The sequence below is a fragment of the Danio aesculapii genome, chromosome 7 (genome assembly GCF_903798145.1).
Source record: "Danio aesculapii chromosome 7, fDanAes4.1, whole genome shotgun sequence".
Taxonomy (NCBI): Eukaryota; Metazoa; Chordata; class Actinopteri; order Cypriniformes; family Danionidae; genus Danio; species Danio aesculapii.
This window is the reverse complement of record NC_079441.1, coordinates 66,190,497-66,213,947: the sequence shown is the minus strand read 5'-3', so window position 1 is coordinate 66,213,947 and position 23,451 is coordinate 66,190,497. Positions and strand designations below refer to the sequence as shown.

The 23,451-nt window shown below is 40.5% G+C and overlaps 1 protein-coding gene across 1 annotated transcript in view; it reads right to left on the bottom strand.

Moving 5' to 3' along the window:
• cpne7 (copine VII) overlaps positions 1–23,451 on the bottom strand; it is a 123,224-nt gene that overhangs the window by 73,668 nt on the left and 26,105 nt on the right. The window contains exons 2-3 of the mRNA XM_056460797.1: positions 2,915–3,097; positions 2,023–2,097 (exon numbers count right to left, since the gene is read on the bottom strand). Of these exons, the coding sequence (XP_056316772.1) occupies positions 2,023–2,097; positions 2,915–3,097 (258 nt within the window). The remainder of the gene's footprint in view (positions 1–2,022; positions 2,098–2,914; positions 3,098–23,451) is intronic.

Below are 23,451 nucleotides of genomic sequence, written 5' to 3'. Positions count from 1 at the left end.
AAAGGCCTCTAGATTACGATTATTTTGCCAAAGTATGATCATGCCTTGATTTTTAATTCTAAAAACAGTAAGATCTGACTTTGCTTAGACAAAAGTCTTGTCACTGAACAGAAATAATGTCCAGTATAGAATATAAAGTCATGCTGCAGTGGAAAAAGAATTAACATTGTGTATGACTCCCATGAGCTTGGAGGACTGCATCCATACATCTCTGTAATGACTCAAATCATTTATTAATAAAGTCATCTGGAATGGCAAAGAAAGCGTTCATGCAGGACTTCCAGAGTTCATCAAGATTCTTTGGATTCATCGTCAATGCCTCCTCCTTCATCTTACCCCAGACATGCTCAATAATGTTCATATTTGGTGACTGGGATGGCCAATCCTGGAGCACCTTGACCTTCTTTTCTTGCAGGTACTTTGATGTAGAGGCTGAAGTATGAGAAGGAGGGCTATCCTGCTGAAGAATTTGCCATCTCCTGTGGTTTGTAATGTAATGGGCAGCACAAATGTCTTGATACCTCAAGCTATTGATGTTGCCATCCACTCTGCAGATCTCTCGCATAACCCCATACTGAATATAACCCCAAACCATGATTTTTTCCTCACCAAACTTGACTGATTTCTGTGAGAATCTTGGGTCCATGTGGGTTCCAATAGGTTTCTGCAGTATTTGTGATGATTGGGATGCAGTTCAACAAATGATTCATCAGAAAAGTCTGTTTTCTATGTTTTTTTTTTCAACTACAGATGTCAATGGCTGTTTTTGTTTTGTATTTATCAGAATAAAGTAATTCATAAGCGTTTAGACCAACCCAGGCTCATTCTGAAACATACCTCTATATACATTCCTGGAGGCTGCGAAATACATCCCAGGAGGTATGTATTTTAGCAGTTTTTGTTTTCGCGAATCCACGAGAGGCTGCTGTGTATGCTTTGCCATATCTCAAATTTCTCTCGCGAGTGGCATTCGCGCCTGCTGTTCTCGCATAAACCCACCAGAGGCCGCTGTTGACTGAATGACTGATTGACTTAATGACTGACTGACCGACCAATCGACTGACCCACCCTACTCCTTCCCTAAACCCAACCAATTTTATTGATTGACCCTCCCACCCACTTCCCTATACCCAACCCACAATTTTCAAAAGCAATCCAGAAAAAGAAAATCCGTCTGATTTTTACCACGTTTTCAGATTTCACCACATTCTCACCCTGTTATTTAATTGTTTATTTTATTTTTTGGATTCTGTTTTAGTCTTAACTGCTTTCTATCACCGTTCTTTACCGCACTCGATCCCCGTCATCATGGTCAACTCCTCTATGCGTATCCAGTCCGCCGACTTACATGCCGAGCTAACTGGACAAACTGTTTACAGCAAAAAAGCCGTCCACACGGAGGTAAGCAGCCAGTTGGTAAGCACAATAAGGAATGGCGTCATACCGCCCCGTATCGTTCGTTTAAAAAAGTTTAATGCAGCCATACTTACCTCTGGCTGCATAATTTGTGGTCTCCAGAAATGCATATAGGACTACGTTTTCAGAATGAGCCTGTGTTGGTTTAGACCCACTTGTGTGTGAGTAATTGATGAGTAAATTTCAATTTTTGGTTGAACTTTTCCTTTAATAGTTTGAATCCTGACATTAGTTTTATAACGCAAAAAATGGTATGTTGCTTGCACAAGCTGTTAATAAATCTGTCCCTAAAAGTGAGACAGTGATTGATTTTGTCTAATTAAACACACTGATGATGCCATATGCAAATATTGTTGTCAAAAACATCTCTGTGGAACAATGGATACTGTCGAATGGTGAATTGGCCTGGCAATCAATGCCTGCTTCCATCTTGCACAAAAGCAAATCTCACACCTCATCGTGTGTCTCCAGTAAAATTATTCAAATTGTTTTGCTCTTATTATGTAAGCAAAATGCCTTTGCAGATGCTAAAATGAAGTAAAACCAGATGAAACGTCTAGCATGAGCGCCCTTTCAGTAAATGAAGTGCAGATATTTTCTACTCACCGTGATGGTGGATTTTCCGGCATATTTTCCATATTTCAGCAACAGAGGTTTCGTCATCTTTTTTTGGGCCACTATCTGAAACAGATTGAAAATGAAGAAATATAAAAATTCTAGTGTATGGAACAATATACAGTATATATAGTTTCAAATATTTCCATGTTACACAGGAATTTTTTTTACTGTATTTCCTATAATATTTTTGGTAACACTATAGTTTAAATCACAATTCACGATATTAACTACTGGCATACTATCTGCCTATTATTAAGATATCAACTGCATATAAGTAACTTCTTATTTTACCTTATTTTACATTATTTTACATCCATAATCCCACCTAAAACCTAAATCCGACTACAACCTTACTAACTATTAATAAGCAGCTTATTACCAGTTTATTGGTCTTAGTTAATAGTTTGTTAATAGCATAAATAGTGACAAAATAGTGTAACCATATTCTTTTAGTTTGATACAACCAAAACACAACAACAAGCCCTGCCTTCTCATGGTTGTGTACATGAAGGATGCGTGTTTGAAACATACCCTAAGTAATATATTCAACCAAGGCTCATTATGGATACGTACCCATTCATACATTTCTGGACAGCGTGAAATATGCCCCAGGAGCTCTGGGGTTTTTTTCTGTTTGTTTGTTTGTTTGAAGCAATTACATTTGTTCCAATGGGAGCATTAAAAAGTCAACCGCATAGTTTCTATATGGTTGTAGTTTGTTTTTGTTTTTGTTTTTTGGCGTGGGCAGAGGGGTGTTTGTATATGGGGTGATCGCCTAGGGTGTCATTTAAACTAGAACCGCCACTGCCCAGGGTATTGGACAACCTAGAGTTAACTAGTGTGAAAATCAATATTAAATGACAATGCAAACTGAAGTCACCTGTCCAAGTGTGCACTCCACACCCCCTAGGAAGTCGTCATCGCGTGTTCCAATACTGTGAGCTCCGTGAATGTCGTACACTTCAAAGCGCAGTTTCTGCACTTCCTCAAAATAGTAGTCCAGCATCAAGACTTTAGCGAAGACTGGATTCAGGTTGCTCTTGATCACCTCAGTACGGTCCAGCTGAAACACAGAAGAACATTTCAGTTAAAGGTGAAGTTTGTAGTGTTGACACCTAGTGTTTGTTCTAGGTATTGCAGTGCAAATTCAAAATGGAGAGGGGTTTTTTTCACCCTGTTCCTCTTACAACGACTCGACACACTTACAGGTTGCCAGATTCACACCAAGCACAACTATAAAGATAATGGTAAAGATATCATTCTTAAAATCGTTCACAGTATTAAATAGCATAGTTCACACAACAACTATAAGGATAAAGATACAGAGGAATGATATTGTTGAAATCACTTTCAGAACATTTTTCCCAGCTGAAAAATGAACAATAAAATACAGACAGCCTGCCAGAAACCATTGAAATATAAAAAGGGCTCAAGCAATTTAAAGCAACAGATGACATTCTGGAGAAGTTCACTGCTTGATGTTAAGTCCTCTTTTAAAAATATATTATTTAAAGACAATGACTATCGTGGAAACAATTGGTTTTACCATAGAAAATAATGATTAAACATAGATGGAAGTTATTCAAGACAGGCTGGGAAATTGAAGTGTAAAAATAAAGTACCTCAGGCATCCAGTGCTAGTTTCAGTATCTCTGTGTTGCCTCCTTTAAAAATGGTGAAGAAATTAATCTGTGTTTTTATTCCACTGTTTGATTAGATATGATATTAATATGGATTTGATAAGAGTGGTTTGATTAGATTACACGTCATGAGTTGGATTCACAAGAACTAACGCAAATATGGACGCAAATATATGTATATGTACGACTCTGACACAGACCAAGCAAAGAGTACAAAATCATTTGTGTCTTTGTACAGTTTTACAGCCAACTGTGTGCTAGTTTCATGTGCCGAGCTTGTACACAGAAACTAATAACCACGCACACTGAATTAACTTTGACTGAGGCACCGGATGCGCCGCTCGAAGAATTTTTGAATTCTAAACATAGGTTTCTGCAGCAGTCCGCGGCACCCAGCCGTCGACTTGAGTGTACCCTGATAGAAACCGATGTTTAGAATTCTAAAACGCATGCTAGTTAAGATCACAAGGAGCTTCTGGGATCGCGAGAAATGCAAACTGCTGAAGTATAAGGTAGACTCAATGAGAAGTACACATGTTTGCAAACCTACCTAAAGATACAACCAATAATTCCGATTAGAGCGATAATGTGGAGAATATTGCTCTTGTGTTGAGCCCAATGAGCCTTACATCTTAAAACAGAGCAAGGGTGTTCCTTTAGTGATATCGCTTCGACTCACGCTGAAAATGGCGGACGTGAATCAACAAACTGAGGATATGATGACGCGCCTGTCAATCAATATTGGTGGGCGGGGGGACCGCTCTCCTATGTAAAGTTGCGGTCGATTTGAAAACAGCTCCAATTGGTCCACCGTTTTTTATGTTGTTAAATTGAAAAAAAGCACTGGGTGTGTATACACCATACATGCACATATGTCTGTCCAAACAGAAAAGTTAATTTTTTACCATAGGTGCCCTTTAAGGTCAAAAGGATTAGCCCCTTTAAGCTATATATTTGTTTCGATAGTCTACAGAACAAACCATCGTTATACAATAACTTGCCTAATTACCCTACCCTGCCTAGTTAATCTAATTAACCTAGTTAAACCTTTAAATGTTACTTTAAGCTGTATAGAAGTGTCTTGAAAAATATATAGTAAAATATTATTTACTGTCATTATGGCAAAGATAAAATAAATCAGTTATTAGATGAGTTATTAAAACGATTATGTTTAGAAATGTAGTGGAAAAAAATCTCTCTGTTAAACAGAAATTGGGGGGAAAAATGAATAGGAAGGCTAATAATTCAGGGGGGCTAATAATTCTGATTTCAACTGTATATATAATTATCGTGCCAGAATGGTCCTTTACACTGTAAGCAGGGCCAGATTAAGAACACATTGGGCCCTGGGGCTATATATTCTATATATTTACTAATTAATATTATTATCTAATTTTCCACCATTTGATTTATATGTGATTATTATATATATTTTTTACTATTTTATGATAATAGGCCTGCAAGTATACAAAATTAAGTAATGACATAATATGAAGTTTAAAGTTCAAACAGGCTGCCAAAATCAGCAAAAACAAAAAACATTTGCAATACTTTCTAAATTAGTGCTTTATAATAAATACTTTAAATAGGGGTTTACCTTGAAAATGTATTTAGATCTTTAGCTGACCCTAAATCCCTAATGATCTTTAAAATCCATGCTGATATAGCCAAAAACTGTACTCTTCTGAGTTACAGAAGGCTAGGATCCTTATTTTATTTTATTTATTCATTTATTTCTGCATCAGATATATTGTCTGATGAAACCCAGCGCTACTATTTTATGGCTCCATATTATAACTGTTGTTTTCATAAAAGGGGCAAAGTAAACACTGATTTAAAGAAAAGGTTGCTTTCTAACAGATTCAGTTAGACCTACTATAAACCATAACCAAGCGTATTTACTTGAGATACATACTCCGATGGAAATTTTGATAACGATGGAAAATTTGATAACTGCTTGCGTAGACTATTTGATTTGTTCGCACACTGTCTCGGTTATATTGTGTGATGGAAGGATTGTGCGCCGGTTTTTGAGTCCAGCTGTAACAGTAGCGAGGCTGAGGCTGCGCTTCAGTTATGAGTCCATTCAGCATGATTCCACCTATCCCAGCTTCTGTTACTACATGTACAAGTTAATGATGAAGACTGTTTGAATTTTATTTTTTGTTCTACGACGAGCTTGGTTAGCTCACCTTTGACTAGGCATGGGACGATAACCGTTTTAGGTATACCGCGGTTTGGAAATAGTTTTTCCAAACCGCAAACAGTATCTCCAGCAGAAAAGATACCCAAAGATTTTGTTTTAAAAAAGAAATCTGTGTTATTAAAACTAATGAAGACAGTAGAAGTCTGTGGGTCATTTTCATTATTTAGCCTGACATGTTTACTGTTCCAAATTATTATAAATCTTTCAAAAAATAAAATATATTGTTTTCAAAGGGGAACTTTTTTGTTGTTTTTTACTCAGACATTTAACAAGAATATATTTTAGAGGCGTAAGCACAATACCATGCTAACGTGAAACCGTGACATTTTTATCCAAAGTTATCACACCGTCAGAATCTTATACCGGCCCATGCCTACCTTGGAATGGTACTCTCAGTTGTGCCAAAATAAGGGACTGCCCTTGGAAAATTGGGACTGATCACCCTTAGGGTACCCCAAACAGAGCTATTCAATATTCTGATTGGGCTACAGCCCTCCCAGTCCCAGTTTAGCACCGGGGTCACATTCTTCACATTATCAAACACAAAGAAGTGTTTCCCCGCGTCATGATGCAAATTAATTCTTCAGCCAATCAAGGACCCCCTTCTTCCACAAGCCCTGAAGCTTCAGCTCCACCTAGTCCTTATGTTAATCCAGCCCTGACTTTAAGCTGCTCAGCTAATGTTTACCTTTGTAAATTTGTATTATTTACTAATTAAAAAACCCTCACCACCTGACCTCTGAATCTGGCTCTCATTTCAGAGGCTGATATTTACAAAATCTACATTGAGACAGACGAAATGAAATATGCTGTTTTTTCCACCAAGGAATTGCTGAAATTCAATAGAGTAAACTGGCAGTGGGCTGGTTATAGAGACTAAACCAAAGACAACGATTCCAACACAGAATGCACATTTTCAAAGCAGAATATCTGACTTCAACATTGTTTTTCAGCTAAACAAGAATGTTCACTTTGCATGTTTTTTAAATATCGGCAAACATATTATGGTATTTTTTATTATTTACAAGAGTCAAAAACTGACAAACAGCACATTTAACAGTATCTTGCTGGAAATATCTGGCATCGCCAAGATCAACAGTCAGATCACAGCCTGTATTGTTCATTCCCAACCCCTGGATGAACTTCAATAAAAATATGACAGTGAGGGTGAAGGCCTCATGAGTCTGATTGTTGATCTTCAACACATGCAGCTGCGACATTTTCTGTTCTCGTTTCTCATTCATCAGCTGTCTTTCTCCTCGCCTCCCCCTTCTTTTGCTGTTGTTCACTGATGTACGGCCAAAAACAAGCAGAGCAAACACAATCATTTCTGAATTAAAACCAATTAGCTGTAGGAGTTAATGCATCATTTTCAGAGATACTAGGGAAATCGTTACGTCGAGAGATGCAATCTGAAAACAACAATAGGTTTTGAACAGGAAAACCATTCAAGCTTTACTTTTCCGGTGTATAAAAGCAAAGGATGATCGAACAAAGAGCGGATGTTCACAAAAGAGAAAAGATGCTTAAAGTTTGTCAGATGTTGCCTTGAGATTGTTCAATAACTTTTTGACAATAGCTCAAATGTATTTATATTAATAATAATGCAGCTTTTCCAGTAAAGTCTGTTCCAGTAACATGCTAATTATTTTGTCTCTCTGTTTTCTGGTTCATTTGTTGGATGGTTTGCGTAAATGGGCTTGACTGAATAAATGGTTTACTGATTCCATGGAGCATCTAAACTGCTGATGTTTTCGCTTCCTTTTTGATAGTTTTCTGTAGTTAACTCATTCCTAATAACTCTTTTTTTGTTACAGTCTTATTCCAAAATGGATTAAATTCATTTATTTCTTCAAAATTCTACACACAATACCTCATAATGGCAATGTGAAATTTTTTTTAAAAATTGTTATTACAAATAAAATACATGAAAAATCACATGTACAGAAGTATTCACAGCCTTTGCTGTGAAGCTCTAAATTGAGCTCAGGTACATTCTGTTTCCACTGATCATTCTTGAGATGTTTCAGCAGCTTAATTGGAGTTCACTTGTGGTAAATTCAGTTGATTGGACATGATTTGAAAAGGCATACACCTGTCTATATAAGATCCCAGGGTTGACAGTGCATGTCAAAGCACAAACCAAGCATGAAGACAAAGAAATTGTCTGTAGACTTCCGAGACAGAATTGTCTCAAGGCACAAGGCTGGGGAAGGTTACAGAAAAGTTTCTGCTGCTCTGAAAGTTCCACTGAGCACAGTGGCCTCCATCATCCATCAGTGGAAGATGTTTGAAACCACCAGGACTCTTCCTCTATCTGGCTGGCCATCTAAGTTGAGTGATGGTCACTCTGTCTGAGCTCCAGCGTTCTTCTGTGGAGTGAAGAGAACCTTACAAAAGGACAACCATCTGTGCAGCAATCCACCAATTAGGTCTGTATGGTAGAGTGGCCAGACGGAAGCCACTTCTTAGTAAAGGGCACATAGTAGTCCACCTGGAATTTGCCAAAAGGTATCTGAAACAAAATTCTCTGGTCTGATGAGACTAAAATTGAACTCTTTGGAGTGAATGCCAGGCGTTACGTTTGGAGAAAACCAGGCACCGCTCATCACCAGGCTAATACCATCCCCACAATGAAGCATGGTGGTGGCAGCATCATGCTGTGGGGATGATATTCAACAGCAGGAACTGGAAGACTAGTCAGGATAAAGGGAAAGATGAATCCAGCAATGTACAGAGACATCCTGAATGAAAACCTGCTTCAGAGTGCTCTTGACCTCAGACTGGGGTGACGGTTCATCTTCCAGCAGGCAATGACCCAAAGCACACCACCAAAATATCAATGGAGTGGCTTCACAACAACTCGGTGAGTGTCCTAGAGTGGCCCAGCCAGAGCCTAGACCTAAATCCTATTGAACATCTCTGGAGAGATCTGAAAATGGCTGTGAGAGAGACACTGCAAAGAGGAATGGGCAAAAATTCCCAAAGACAGGTGTGCCAAGCTTGTGGCATCATATTCAAAAGACTTGAGGCTGTAATTGCTGCCAAAGGTGCATCAACAAAGTATTGATCAAAGGCTGTGAATACTTATGTACATGTGATTTTTCAGGTTTTTTATTTGTAATAAATTTGCAACAATTTCAAGAAATCTTTTTTCACATTGTCATTATGGGGTATTGTGTGTAGAATTTTGAGAAAATAAATAAATTTAATCCATTCTGGAATAAGGCTGTAACATTAAAAAAATGTGGAAAAAGTGAAGCGTTATGAATACTTTCCGGATGCACTGTATGCAAAAATAAATAAATAAATAATAATAATGGATGGCATGGTGGATCGGTGGTTAGCACTGTCACCTCACAGCAAGAAGGTCGCTGGTTAGAGAAATAATAAAAATAAATAGGGCAACCTTCTTGCTGTGAGGTGACAGCACTACCTACTGCACCACGGCGTCGCCCTCAGCAATTATTATAAACAGAATTTTTTTAACGATAATAAATATTTTTGCTTTCACTTTAATTAATATAAAGCAACCTGGCAAAATTAAAGTATTATTTTTAACTCTTGAATAGAATATTAACCTGGTTTCTAAATAAATAAATAAATAAAAATTGTTTTCAACATTAATAACACTAAACCATTATGTTACTAAATACATTTGGGTTTCTTTATTTTAAAGTGTCCTTATTACATTGTAATTATTCATTTGACTACTGAGTAATACTAGTTAATTACGTGTATTTACTATATGGTCAGGGTCAGGATGAGGGTTAGTTCTAGCGTTAGTTGCATGTAATTATGCATAATTCATTGTAATTACTATGGTAAATACATGGAACGTAAAACAAGGACACCTTAACCTTGCCCTGCCATATTGAAATGAATATTGCAACACTATCATTATCTGGAACATAAGAAATGTTCTGTTTTTGTCACGATCACCAGCGATCTAGCCCTTGTAAATCACTGGAAACACTCACTATTACTCGAACTACAATTGTGCCACCAAACTGCACTACATTTCCCATCAGGCACCTCACTCACACACCAGTTCCAGATCACCCCAGATTACGTATACACAGCTGGAAGCTCATCATGGACTGATATCCTGGATTTTTTTATACACCACACTTGCACACACACAGTGCTGAGTCTTGTTTTCCTCTAGTATTACAAAGCGTTCTATTGTCTAGCCTTGCCTTTTTTCCCGACCCTTGCCGTGTTTCTCCTTTATGTTGTTTTGCTACTTGAATTGACCTCTTTGCCTGTGACCATAATGGCAATTTTGGATTTTCCTCATTATTCTGTTTGTTCCTGTTTTGACTACTGCCTGCATGAGTAAATAAACTGCATTTGGACCCAGCAGGCACACCACATCATAAGACGTTATTAATATTAGGTTAGATTTAGATCATGACATCAGGTGACCAAAATTCAACGTCTAGCCAGCGTCTAAGGACAACGTTATTTTGATGTTCAATAATGACATCAAATTATGTTGATATTTGGTTGATTTTAGGTTGTGTTAAAAATTCAACGTCTGATAGATGTCATAGTGGTAACATCCACACAACGTCAAGGTGTAACATGATTAGACGTTGATATTTGCTTGATTTTAGTTTGATTTTAGGTTAGACATTGGAGATTGACATCGGCCTGACGTTGGGTTCTGACGTAAACCCGATTTTAATTTCTAAAACAAAATCCAACCATGATGTTGGGGTCCCTGACTCACATGTTACAGTTTTATTTGAGGTAGTCCTGTTTTATATATATAATTTATGCTTTTCTTTATGTATGTTTTGAAGATGTATTGATATGTGTGTATTATTGGGAAAATTCAATAAACATAATATATGTTTTTTTAACAAAAGTGACGTTCAAACACTGCTAGAGGAATTGACATTCTGTGCGTATATTTCAGAAAAAAGGTCATTTGTTATTGTCACACAAATGGCTAAAAGGAATAATTTAAAATCAGCATGTGACGTTATCAGTCATACTCACAGAGAGTCAGATTAACAGTGTCAAACTACTAATGGGTCTTTATGGCACATATCGGGCAAAGAATGACCCTCCTCCATCAGCCTCTCATATAAAATATTCAGCCCTTCAATCTACTATGTATGTGCCCTTGAACGGAGGCGAACTTTCAGATAGCACAAATGGTAGTAAATCAAACTAAACGAGATGGTATGAGGTGAATCTCAAACCAAACCATCAAATTCAGGTCATTATCCAGCCCAAAATCAGAAGACAGATAAATGAACGTTCATATTTTGTGTGTTTTGTGTACAGATACTCATTTATGTAATTATAAAACACTCACAGAATGTCAAAATATCAATAAACATCACTTGACGTTGTTATTGGACATCAAAATAATGTCCTCAGACGCTGGCTAGACATTGAATTTTGGTCACTTGATGTCACAACCTAAATCTAACCTAATATTAACTTCTTATGATGTTGTGTGCCTGCTGGGCAATAACTAAATGCACTACAGAATGTTACGTTTACACACGTCCACAAATTACATGTAAATGCATCAGCTTTTCACAGCGTAATACTCATTACTCATTACTATCTACTCATTACTATCTACTTTTTACTCATACTTTGAGTAATATTTACAACAGATACTTTTAGTCTACTTGCACTATATTTTTAGGCAAGTAATAGTACTTTAACTTAAGTATGATTTTTCAATACTCTTTCCACCACTGATATTCAGCTGCTTTGACACAATCCGAAAGCACTATAAAAAAAGATGAATTGAATTGAAGCTGTCCCCACAAAAAATACTCAAGAACTGTAATCATTATAAATAAGTAGTTTGAACAAACAACAAACATAATTTTTTTGAGTGTATCATACAAGTCTTATTATGCTTATTAAAGTCTTTTTTTGGGTATGGATGCTCCAGTTTACCCCACAGTCCAAAGACATGCGCTATAGGTGAATTGGATAAACTAAATGGGCCGTAGTGTATGTGTATGAATGAGCGTGTTTGGATGTTTCCCAGTACTGGGTTGCAACTGGAAGGGCATCCGCTGTGTAAAACATATGCTGGATAAGTTGGCGGTTCATTCCGCTGTGGTGACCCCAAATGAATAAAGGTACTAAGCTGAAGGAAAATGAATGAATGAATGAATGATATAACTTGCTTAATGTCACGGATTGGTCAGGCTCTCACGATCCCCACTCACGAAGATCACCATCACCTGACTTCTAATGAGCACACAGCTGCATCACATTCACGAGCACCAGATAAAAGCACAGCACTCCAGTCGCTCATTGTCCGGGCTCGTCTCGACGAAAGCGGACAACTGAGCGACCACTCAGCGTAGTCATCCTCAGCTAAAACAAACGCTTTACTTACCTGTTCTCTTTGTATTCCTCCTAGTCTTCCTGGTCCACCCGAATCGTCCTGTCTTCCAGTCCTTCCAAGTCTGTGTCATCCTCTGTCAGCTGTATCTGGTGTGTGCTGTCCATCCTCGTGTATTCCTGTTACCCAGCCACGGAGGAAAAGACCCCAACATCATTCCTGATCCTCCTGGCTATCCTTCATGTGCTCCTTGTTGTCATTTAATAAACACCCTAACGTTTCCTTACCTCTGTCTCCTGTCCGCTTCATAACAGAAGCCCGGACCTATAACGACGACAACATGAGCACCCCCGATCACTTTCAAGAGCTGGTGGACCAGTTGAAGCGGATTCTACAGCCACCAGCTCCACTTTCCAACGCACCACCAGCACCGAGCACTTCCGCCTCCACAGTTTCTTCTTCGGCCCTTCCTTCCAGTCCCATGGCCCGACCAGCGCCCTACTCAGGCGGAGCGGGGGAGTGCAATGGTTTTCTGTTACAATGTTCCCTCATATTCGAAATGCAACCTTCTCTATATCCCACAGATAAGTCAAAGATCGCCTACATCGTATCACTACTCTCTGGGCCTGCACTTAAATGGGCTGAGACGATCTGGAACCAAGCCGGGCCGGTCATGAATTCCATCACTACCTTCACGGAGTATTTCAAAGAGGTGTTTGGACGTTCTGATGGGGAAGTAGCCGCTGGAGAGCAGCTGTATCATCTAAAGCAAGGTACTCTATCTACACAGGAATATGCTCTCCGGTTTCGCACTCTAGCAGCTGCGAGTGGATGGAATGAGAGATCGTTGTTGACCACGTACCGGCTCGGCTTGGAACCCACTCTCCGAATCCAGCTGGCCACATTAGATGATACTATGGGTCTGGAGAGATTCATCCAACATTCTCTCCGATGTTCCGATCGTCTCCGTTCCTATCAACAGGACACCATCACCCCCTCGTCTGCACTCCTCCAATCGCCTGAGTCAACAGCCTCTCCAGAACCAGAACCCATGATAATAGAGTCTGGAAGACTGACATCAGCGGAACGACAGAGGAGGCTGACCCGGGGTCTGTGTCTATACTGCGGTGTCAGTGGACACACCCGTATGGAGTGTCCCCTTCGTCCCATTCGGACTTCAGTGAGTGTATTCAGTACGAATATTGAACAATGTAAACCACTTACTACCACCGTACAAATAACTACTGCCTCTATTTCTCTCCTTGTCACAGCCCTCATCGACTCCGGGTCAGCAGGGAACTTCATCTCCCAATCCCTCTGTCGTCAACTCCACCTACGTACTGAGGCGTCCTCGCATATATACCAGATACAACCGATAACCCAGTGCACTCGATCTTCGACCCGTATCCATCGACAATGCGAAGACATCCTTCTTCAAGTGGGGTTGTTACATCAAGAGAGGATTCAATTTCTGGTTCTGGAGGGTGCAAATATGGACATCATTCTAGGGCGGCCCGTGGCTGGTGAAGCACGATCCCATCATCTCTTGGGGCACAGGAGAGATAAAGAAATGGGGATCTGGATGTACACCTACCTGTTTTCCAAATCTCCCTCTTCAAGGTCGGAACCCCATTTCTTTGTTTACAACATCGGTCGAGAGTCCTCCTGAGAAGCAGTCTATCCACATTCCTAAGGAGTACAGCTCCTTTCATGATGTCTTCTGCCCCAAGAGAGCTTCCCAGCTACCGCCGCATCGGCCATGGGACTGCGCGATCGACCTAGTTCCAGATGCCCAGTTGCCAAGAGGTAGGATCTACCCGCTCTCGCTTCCAGAGAATCAGGCAATGGAAGATTACATAAGGGAGGCTCTGAGTCAGGGGTACATACGTCACTCAAAATCACCAGCCGCCTCAAGCTTCTTCTTTGTGGCCAAGAAGGACGGAGGGCTGCGTCCATGCATCGACTACAGGGTCCTAAATAACGGTACAGTAAAATACCGATATCCCCTTCCTCTGGTACCAGCCGCTTTGGAACAGCTCCGAGAAGCTAAAGTCTTCACTAAATTGGACCTCCGCAGCGCGTATAATCTGATAAGAATACGTGAGGGGGACCAATGGAAGACAGCATTCGTGACCCCTACTGGCCACTATGAATATGAGGTCATGCCTTACGGTCTGGTCAACGCCCCCTCCGTATTCCAAAACTTCATTCATGAAGTCCTCCGGGAGTTTCTTCACCACTTTGTAATAGTGTACATAGATGACATCCTCATTTACTCCCGGAGTGAGGCCGAACATCGCCAACACGTTGCGGAGGTCCTACACACATTGAGAGAACATCACCTCTACCTCAAAGCGGAGAAATGCTCATTCCACCAGAAGTCGATTCATTTCTTGGGATACATCATTGACCAAACCGGTATACGTATGGATGGGAAGAAAATTGAGGCTGTTCTATCCTGGTCAGAACCCACTTCCATTAAGGAGCTCCAGAGGTTTCTTGGGTTTGCTAACTTTTATAGACGGTTTATCAAGGACTACAGCAGGATTACATCACCTCTCACTAATCTCCTCAAGGGTAAACCCAAAGGACTGGAGTGGACCAAAGAAGCAGCCGCAGCCTTCCGCCTTCTTAAGAAGGAGTTCACAAGGGCCCCACTCCTGACTCATCCTGACCCAAATCTTCCTTTCGTGGTGGAAGTGGACGCATCCACCACCGGCGTCGGGGCAGTATTATCCCAACATCATGATACACCGCCCCGACTGCATCCCTGTGCCTATTTCTCTCGGAAGTTGAGCCCGGCGGAGCAGAATTACAGCATAGGAGACAGGGAGCTTCTAGCAATCAAGCTAGCCTTGGAGGAGTGGCGTCACTGGTTGGAGGGAGCCAAACATCCGTTCCAGGTGATCACAGATCACAAAAACCTCCAATATATCAAAGAGGCCAAGAGACTATGTCCACGTCAAGCCAGATGGTCACTTTTCTTCTCACGTTTTGATTTCTCCATTTCCTATCGTCCAGGACCCAAGAATCTAAGAGCAGACGCTCTCTCTCGTTTACACGAGCATCACGATCATGAAGAACTCCCGACGAAGATTCTTCCCGAACACATCTCCATTTGTCCGATCACCTGGAACGCTCCTCCAGTCGTTGCCACTCCGGAAGCCCCTGCTCCGCCGGGATGCCCTCCTCATCGGCAGTTCATACCACCTGAACACCGGGTAGATCTGATCCACTCCTTACATACCTCGCTAGGCACTGGACATCCAGGGATCAACAATACTCTCTCGCTAGTATCCCAACGATTCTGGTGGCCAAACATGGCAAGGGATGTGAGGCAATATGTTCAGGGCTGTAAGGACTGTGCCCAATCCAAGAGCCCACGTCATCTACCCGCTGGAAAGCTCCATCCCTTGCCGATTCCGAACCGTCCCTGGTCACACCTAGGAGTGGACTTTATCACTGACCTCCCCTCGTCAGAAGGTAATACCTGTATTCTAGTCATCGTAGATAGATTCTCAAAGTTTGTCAAACTAATCCCTCTGAAAGGTCTTCCCACAGCCTTTGAAACAGCCGACAATATCTTTAATCAAGTCTTCAGGTCATTTGGTATTCCAGAAGATATTGTGTCGGACAGAGGTCCACAGTTCATCTCACGTCTATGGAAAGCCTTCTTCAAGCTCCTAGGTGTGGCCGTCAGCCTCTCTTCTGGATATCATCCCCAAACCAACGGGCAGACAGAGAGGAAGATTCAGGAGGTGGGACGGTTCCTGAGGACCTTCTGCAGTGGTCACCAGAGCTCCTGGAGCCAGTATTTGGGCTGGGCAGAATATGCCCAAAATTCACTGCGGCAACCCTCCACCGGACTCACGCCATTCCAGTGCGTCCTGGGCTTCCAACCACCGCTCTTTCCCTGGGATGGCGAACCATCTGATGTCCCCGCAGTGGATCACTGGTTCCGGGAGAGCGAGAGAGTCTGGGACGAGGCTCATCAACATCTGCAGAGGGCAGTCCGTCGAAGCAAGGTAACCGCCGATAGAAGAAGGTCTGAAGAACCCAGATACACACCCGGACAAAAGGTGTGGCTATCCACCCGGGACATACGCATGCGACTGCCCTCTCGCAAGTTAAGTCCCCGATTTGTTGGTCCCTTCACCATCGTGGAACAGGTTAACCCCGTCACCTACAAACTACAATTACCCTCTCACTACCGTATTCACCCTACATTCCACGTATCACTCCTGAAACCCTATCACGATCCTGTTCTTCCCTCCACAGAGCCTGACCACGAAGAGGAACCCCCTCCTCCACTGCTCCTAGAAGAAGGAGCCGTCTACGCAGTGAAGGAGATCTTGCGTTCCCGACGTCGTGGTGGCCAGTTGGAGTACCTGGTGGACTGGGAAGGGTACGGCCCCGAAGAAAGGACATGGGTTCCCAGAGCTGATATTCTCGATCCTAGTCTCATGGTGGAGTTTCATGAGAGCCACCCTGAGTTCCCAGCGCCTAGAGGCAGAGGGAGACCACCACGGCGTCGGAGGTTTCGGCCCTCAGGAGCGGGCCCTGGGGAGGGGGGTACTGTCACGGATTGGTCAGGCTCTCACGATCCCCACTCACGAAGATCACCATCACCTGACTTCTAATGAGCACACAGCTGCATCACATTCACGAGCACCAGATAAAAGCACAGCACTCCAGTCGCTCATTGTCCGGGCTCGTCTCGACGAAAGCGGACAACTGAGCGACCACTCAGCGTAGTCATCCTCAGCTAAAACAAACGCTTTACTTACCTGTTCTCTTTGTATTCCTCCTAGTCTTCCTGGTCCACCCGAATCGTCCTGTCTTCCAGTCCTTCCAAGTCTGTGTCATCCTCTGTCAGCTGTATCTGGTGTGTGCTGTCCATCCTCGTGTATTCCTGTTACCCAGCCACGGAGGAAAAGACCCCAACATCATTCCTGATCCTCCTGGCTATCCTTCATGTGCTCCTTGTTGTCATTTAATAAACACCCTAACGTTTCCTTACCTCTGTCTCCTGTCCGCTTCATAACACTTAACTCTTCCAGGAAGATTTTTCATACAGGTATTTCTGTTGCAACTTAGTTCGCTTGACGTTTTTTAAAATAAAGACAACTAATTGCTTTTTACAGTGTGTTTTCAGAAATCATACATTAAGATTAAACATGTTTTTCCATAGAACAAGCAAAATAATCTGAAAAACACATAAATTTTCACTTTTATTTTTTAAATATGTATATAAATATATTATACATGTATGTACAGTCCTCAATTTAAAATTTCCCCCCAATTTCTGTTTAACGGAGAGAAGATTTTTTTCAACTGATTTATTTTATCTTTGCCATGATGACAGTAAATAATATTTGACTAGATATTTATCAAGACACTTTTATACAGCTTAAAGGGACATTTAAAGGCTTAACTAGGTTAATTAGGTTAACTAGGCAGGTCAGGGTAATTAGGCAAGTTATTGTATAACGATAGTTTGTTCCGTAGACTATCGGGAAAAAAAATTAGCTTAAAGGGGCTAATAATTTTGACCTTAAAATGGTTCATAAAAAATTAAAAACTGCTTTTATTCCAGCTGAAATAAAACAAAAAATAACTTCTCCAGAAGAAAAAATATTATCAGACATACTGTGAAAATTTCCTCGCTCTGTTAAACATAATTTGGGAAATATTTAAAAAAGAAAAACAAATTCAAATGGGGGCTAATAATCCTGACTTCAACTGTATATTATACATGCATGTATATATGTATATTATATTTTACTTGTCTAGAAAATGTTTTTTGATTTAAGAATATTTTGATATTTGGACTAGAAACAACACTCAAAAAAGACTGCTTGTTCAAACTACTTATTTAATATGAGCTGAAACAACACAATTAAGTTTTTCGGGGACAACTTAATTGTTTTATGTCCAATCCCCTTAAATTTGTTGAAACGATTAAGTTAACTTAATTGATTAGTATTGGCACAACATGAAGCAACCCAGCATTTATTGCAGTAAAGACAAAAACTCGTTTTTGCAGTGTCTGTAGATTAATGTAGAAAAGATTTTGATATTTTTTAACACTGGATATTTTAGACTTCTTGTGAGGTCACATAATTTGCAGTTCTACAAGAATATTATTACTTTTTGGGGAGCGTTTTGGATGTAGAGCATGACATTGAGAAACTATTACGTCTCTAGATAACTATAATACTGTGCTGGCCGAGTGGTTTCTGATTCCCTATATAGACTATATAGAGCTAGTTCGTAGAGTCTCTGCTATCACTCCAAACACCCGACTGCCTCCCGTGGCCCCTCCAATCACAGGCAAGCAGACCTCTTATCAATTCCAAGAACATTTGCTGCTGGAAAACCATTTTGTTACAGAACTCCCCAGTTACGGAAAGGCCAACATACAGAAATCAGACACGTTCACAATACTGCGGTCTAGTTTGAAAACTCTATTTTCAGCATTTGGCTATAGGTCAACTTATGCACACTGCTAAAAGTGGATCGTGTACCTGTGACATGAAATTCTTATATTGTCACTCTTCCAAATGAACTTGTTTACTCAAGTTATCAGGTGAGGCAACAGGCTGTGCACAATCTAGATTTCTCATTTCAGAGTTATCAACATAGAACGCTGCTTTACTAAACTTTACAGTCTAGCCAATGTCTCAAATAACATTTTTAGTTGACTTAATGTACATCAATATGTAAAAGCTTGTCATAATTTCTCACATTAGCTCACTTTGGTAGTTTTGTGGTGAACAATTCTTCTGTGCATGTCATTAAGATAAAAAAAATAGTTTGGCGTTGTAATCTTTAATTGAGATCTGAAAATGCACTTCCTGTTTGTTTTGAGTTAAATTGACAGATTACGTCTGTCTGAGGTATTGGGCGTGGCTAACATATTTAACCACGCCCCTTCAACTGTCAGTTTTGACAACAAACAGAAATGGTGAGGAGGAGGAGTCTGTTAGGTTGTAATAACTCTCCCAAGACCCTTTTTCAGATATTTTTGAATGCAACCCCTACCTTAAGGGGTGTCAAAAGTAATTGTGTCCTCGATGCATCGCGAAGCAGATGTGAACAATTCAGTTCAGTAATAATCATAACCGTTTATTATGTACGGACGTCATTTATCACATATGCGTTACATGGCGGTAGCTTACTATGGCGAGGGAGGTGAGCGTGAGTAATTAAAACACTCCAACTAATTAAAAAGCAGATAGCTGTGCACAATGCACTGCTTGTGAGTTTGCTGGACAGTCTTTCACTGACAGGGAAGTACATCAGAACCCAGCTCTCTCTCACTCTCCCTTTTTGACTCGCTAGTGTGTTTGTGAGGTAACGTTTTATCTCTTCTCTTGGCTGTTACAACAATAACGTTACTTGTGGATCCAGACACGAGCGTGTCTGCAGAGTGAGTTTTCCGCGTCGCCGTCTACAATGGATCAGCTGATCGCCACGGCCGTTTAACATCAGTGTCTGTGTCACTGATGTACTGAACAGCACCAGAGCCACGCTGACCGTTAGAGCCAATCGCGAGCTTTTCTGCTGAGTGCGTGACCAATCATAGACGTTTAAGAACTCACTGAACAATGCTTAAAAAGGAAGTGGGATAATGTTTACGTTTGTTTATTTACTTTAAATTCTCATGTTGTTCTGTGCATGCACTTTAGTTTTGTTTGGAACATTCAAAAAGAGTGTTTTCATTCAGCAGGTAAAATTAAAGGTACTGTACATACAGTTGAACTCAGAATTATTAGCCCCCTTTGAATTTTTATTCTTTTTTAAATTTTTCTCAAATGATGTTTAACAGAGCAAGGAAATTTTCACAGTATGTCTAATAATATTTTTTCTTCTAGAGAAAGTCTTATTTGTTTTATTTCGGCAAGAATAAAAGCAGTTTTAAATTTTTTAAAAGCTATTTTAGGGTCAATATTATTAGCCCCTTTAAGCTATATTTTTTTCAACCCAGGCTCATTCTGAGAACGTAGTCTCGTGGACGTTTCTGGAGACCGCGAAATACGTAGCCGGGGGTACGTCCGGCGGCATTTCATTTTTTTAAGCGAACGCTGCGGGGCGGTGTGACGCCGTTCCTTTCGGCGCTAGCCGGCCTGCCGCTCGCCTCCGTGTGGAGGGCTTTCCCGCTGCAACCAGTTTGTCCGGTTAGCTCTTCGTGTACTTTGGTGGACTTGAGGCACAGAAAGGGGCTGACCACGACGAACACCGGGTTCGAGTCCCCGGAAGAGCGGTTCCAGAAATCAGGTAAGAAAACAAAATCCAAAAACTAAAGCGAACCAGTTCGTCACAGGGTGAGAATGTGGTCAAAATCCGAAAACGTGGTAAAAATCAGACGAGGGCTTTTCTTTTTCTGGACGGCTTTTGTGAATCGTTGTTTGTTGGGTTTAGGGACGGAGGAGGGTGGGTCAGCCGATTGGCCGGTCGCACGGTCAATCATTCTGTCATCCAGGCAGACAGGCGGAAGGTCGTTCGACAGCGTCCTCTAACGGGTTTACGCGAGGACGGCGCGGGAGAAAGCGCGCACAGCGGCCTCTCGTGGATTCGCAAAAACAAAAACTGCAAAAATACGTACCTCCCGGGACGTATTTCACGGTCTCCAGAAACGTCCCCGGGACTACGTTCTCAGAATGAGCCTGGGTTGATTTTTTTCGACTGTCTACAGAACAAACCATCATTATACAATAACTTGCCTAATTACCCTAACCCGCCTAGTTAACCTAATTAACCTAGTTAAGCCTTTAAATGCCACCTTAAGCTGTACAGAAGTGTCTTGAAAAATATTTAGTAAAATATTATTTACTGTCATCATGGCAAAGATAAAATAAATCAGTTATTAGAAATGAGTTATTAAAACTATTATGTTTAGAAATGTGTTGAAAAAATCTCTTCATTAAACAGAAATTATGGGAAAAAATAAACAAGTGGGCTAATAATTCAGGGAGGCTAATAAATCTGACTTCAACTGCATATCTGACGGTATTAAAGGACAAAATTGTATTACAAATAATATGTAAATATATTTATAAATTATACATTTTAATACAAGAATTCTTGTGCTGTGAAGTAAAATATCAAATTGTGTATGGAAAGCATCGTCAATGCACCGTGATGCACCGAGATATCGAATTGAACCGAATCGATGGCATGATAATCGTAACCGAACCGTGAAACCAGTGCAGGTTCACACCCCTATTTACTACATCCAACCAGCTAGCAGTAGAAAAAACAAGCCATGCCCACTGTTTTCCCATGACATTCAATTTTTCTAGGAACTGTGTCACAATATGACATTTTTTTTTGCAGCTTTCAGTTCATGCCACCGTGTCACCCTACAACAAGGATTATAAATGTTAAAATTAATTCTAAATTTACACAGATTACAAAAATGTTTTTAGATATTTACACTTCTATTAAGCAAAGATTTAATATCTATCTAATATTTATCTATGCTTCCATAAAACATACCATGTACAGTCAAGACATGTACAGCCTGACACAATTTCCAAAATGATTGGTTCAAAGATTTGGGTGAAAACTCCTCTCCATCTAAACCCCTCCTTTGAGAGAGTCTGAATTATTCTGATTGATTAGACTTGGAGACTTTGAAACTGATCAACAGGGACCAGAACACAACATACACAACTCTGTGCATTCTGGGAGATGTAGTTAATAACAGTGTTAACAATATATATATAACATCAACCATTAAAACCAATCTCTTCCAGGCCTCAGAAACAACTATAGCAGGGCTTCTCAAAGTCCAGACTCCGGTCCGGATCCGAACCGCGAGGGTATTCAATCTGTACCCGACTCCAATTCTTATCGCAAGACCATGTGTAAAGGATTCAAACTGAGTATTTCCTTCACTGATAAATGCATAAACCTTGTAAATTAAGTTTAGTTGTTTACATTTTCCTTTTTTTAAAATACGGGCCGCAATAAAATTGAAGGCAAATTATTCAAAGTTTTGCTGCATGAGGCTTTAATGCACCGCCACCGCAGCAAAGCGATCATTTGAATGGATGAAGATGTTTTTCTCACTGAAAAGAAAACTTGATGAAGATAATAGACAGTTTAAAGTTGAATGGACAGATAAGTATGTGTTTATTTTGCCACAAGCCAACACAAAGCCATTCTGCTTGATTTGTAATGAGACAATTGGAGTTTATAAAAGTGGAAACATGAAAGACAACTATGAAATAAAACACAGACATTTTGAAAGGCAGTATCCACAAGATGCAGACATAAGGAGTGCAAAACTACAACATCTAACAGGGCTCGAAATTGTGACTGTTTTGGTCACATATGCGCCCAAAATTTTATCTATGCGACCTCAAAATATATTTGGGAGCATTTGTGCGAGTGCATAAAATTGTTGCGTGCGACCGGTTTTAATTGCAAAATGTTCACCGCATGGGCAGATTCAGGACACATTCAAGCAGAATGCATCTTTGCACTTGAAACGCAGCGCTCAGGAATGGTTTAAAACTGTTGTCATGCCAAATCGCTGCAGTAAACAAAGCCCGCAATGCTTGCCCCGCCGTCACGCTCTTCTTGTTGGCCCAGTAGAACTGAACACGAATGGATTGGTTAAAATCAGCTGTCAATCACTCATTCAACGCTTTCCGCCTTCAGATGACAGGGAGAGCTACAACCGCGGAAAAGTAAAGCGCTGAAGATGAGAGAATGAAAACAACACTGACAGATTTTGTTTTAGAAACACCTAAAGCTACAAATAATGGCACATCTGATTACTGATCATGTGGTGAATGTTAATCCACCAACTGCATTTTTCAAAGGGTGGATCAAACACTTCCATTGGCTTCAAGTAAGCATTCACTGTAAAGTCTGTGGGATGGAATTTTCAGGTAACTGTTTGCCACATCAACACATTTTAAACATGAGAGGTTCTGTTTAATCCTTCATTTATTCGCCAGATGCTGTCAGCCGTGCAGCTATATGTAAAATTTAACACCACGTACATCATCGCAAAAGGGCTTGCACTGATTAAGATTACACTAATATTGCAGCTCATGAAAAGACCGATATTGCTATTAAAATGACGTATGCAAATAATAAGGTATATGGTATGGGTATAAAGGTATAAGGTATAAACATCTGTGCAATATCAGACACCACCTATGAGAACACAGCTCAGTTATTGTTAACAGATTAATTTATGTCAAGAAGTGCATGCAGGGCCAGTG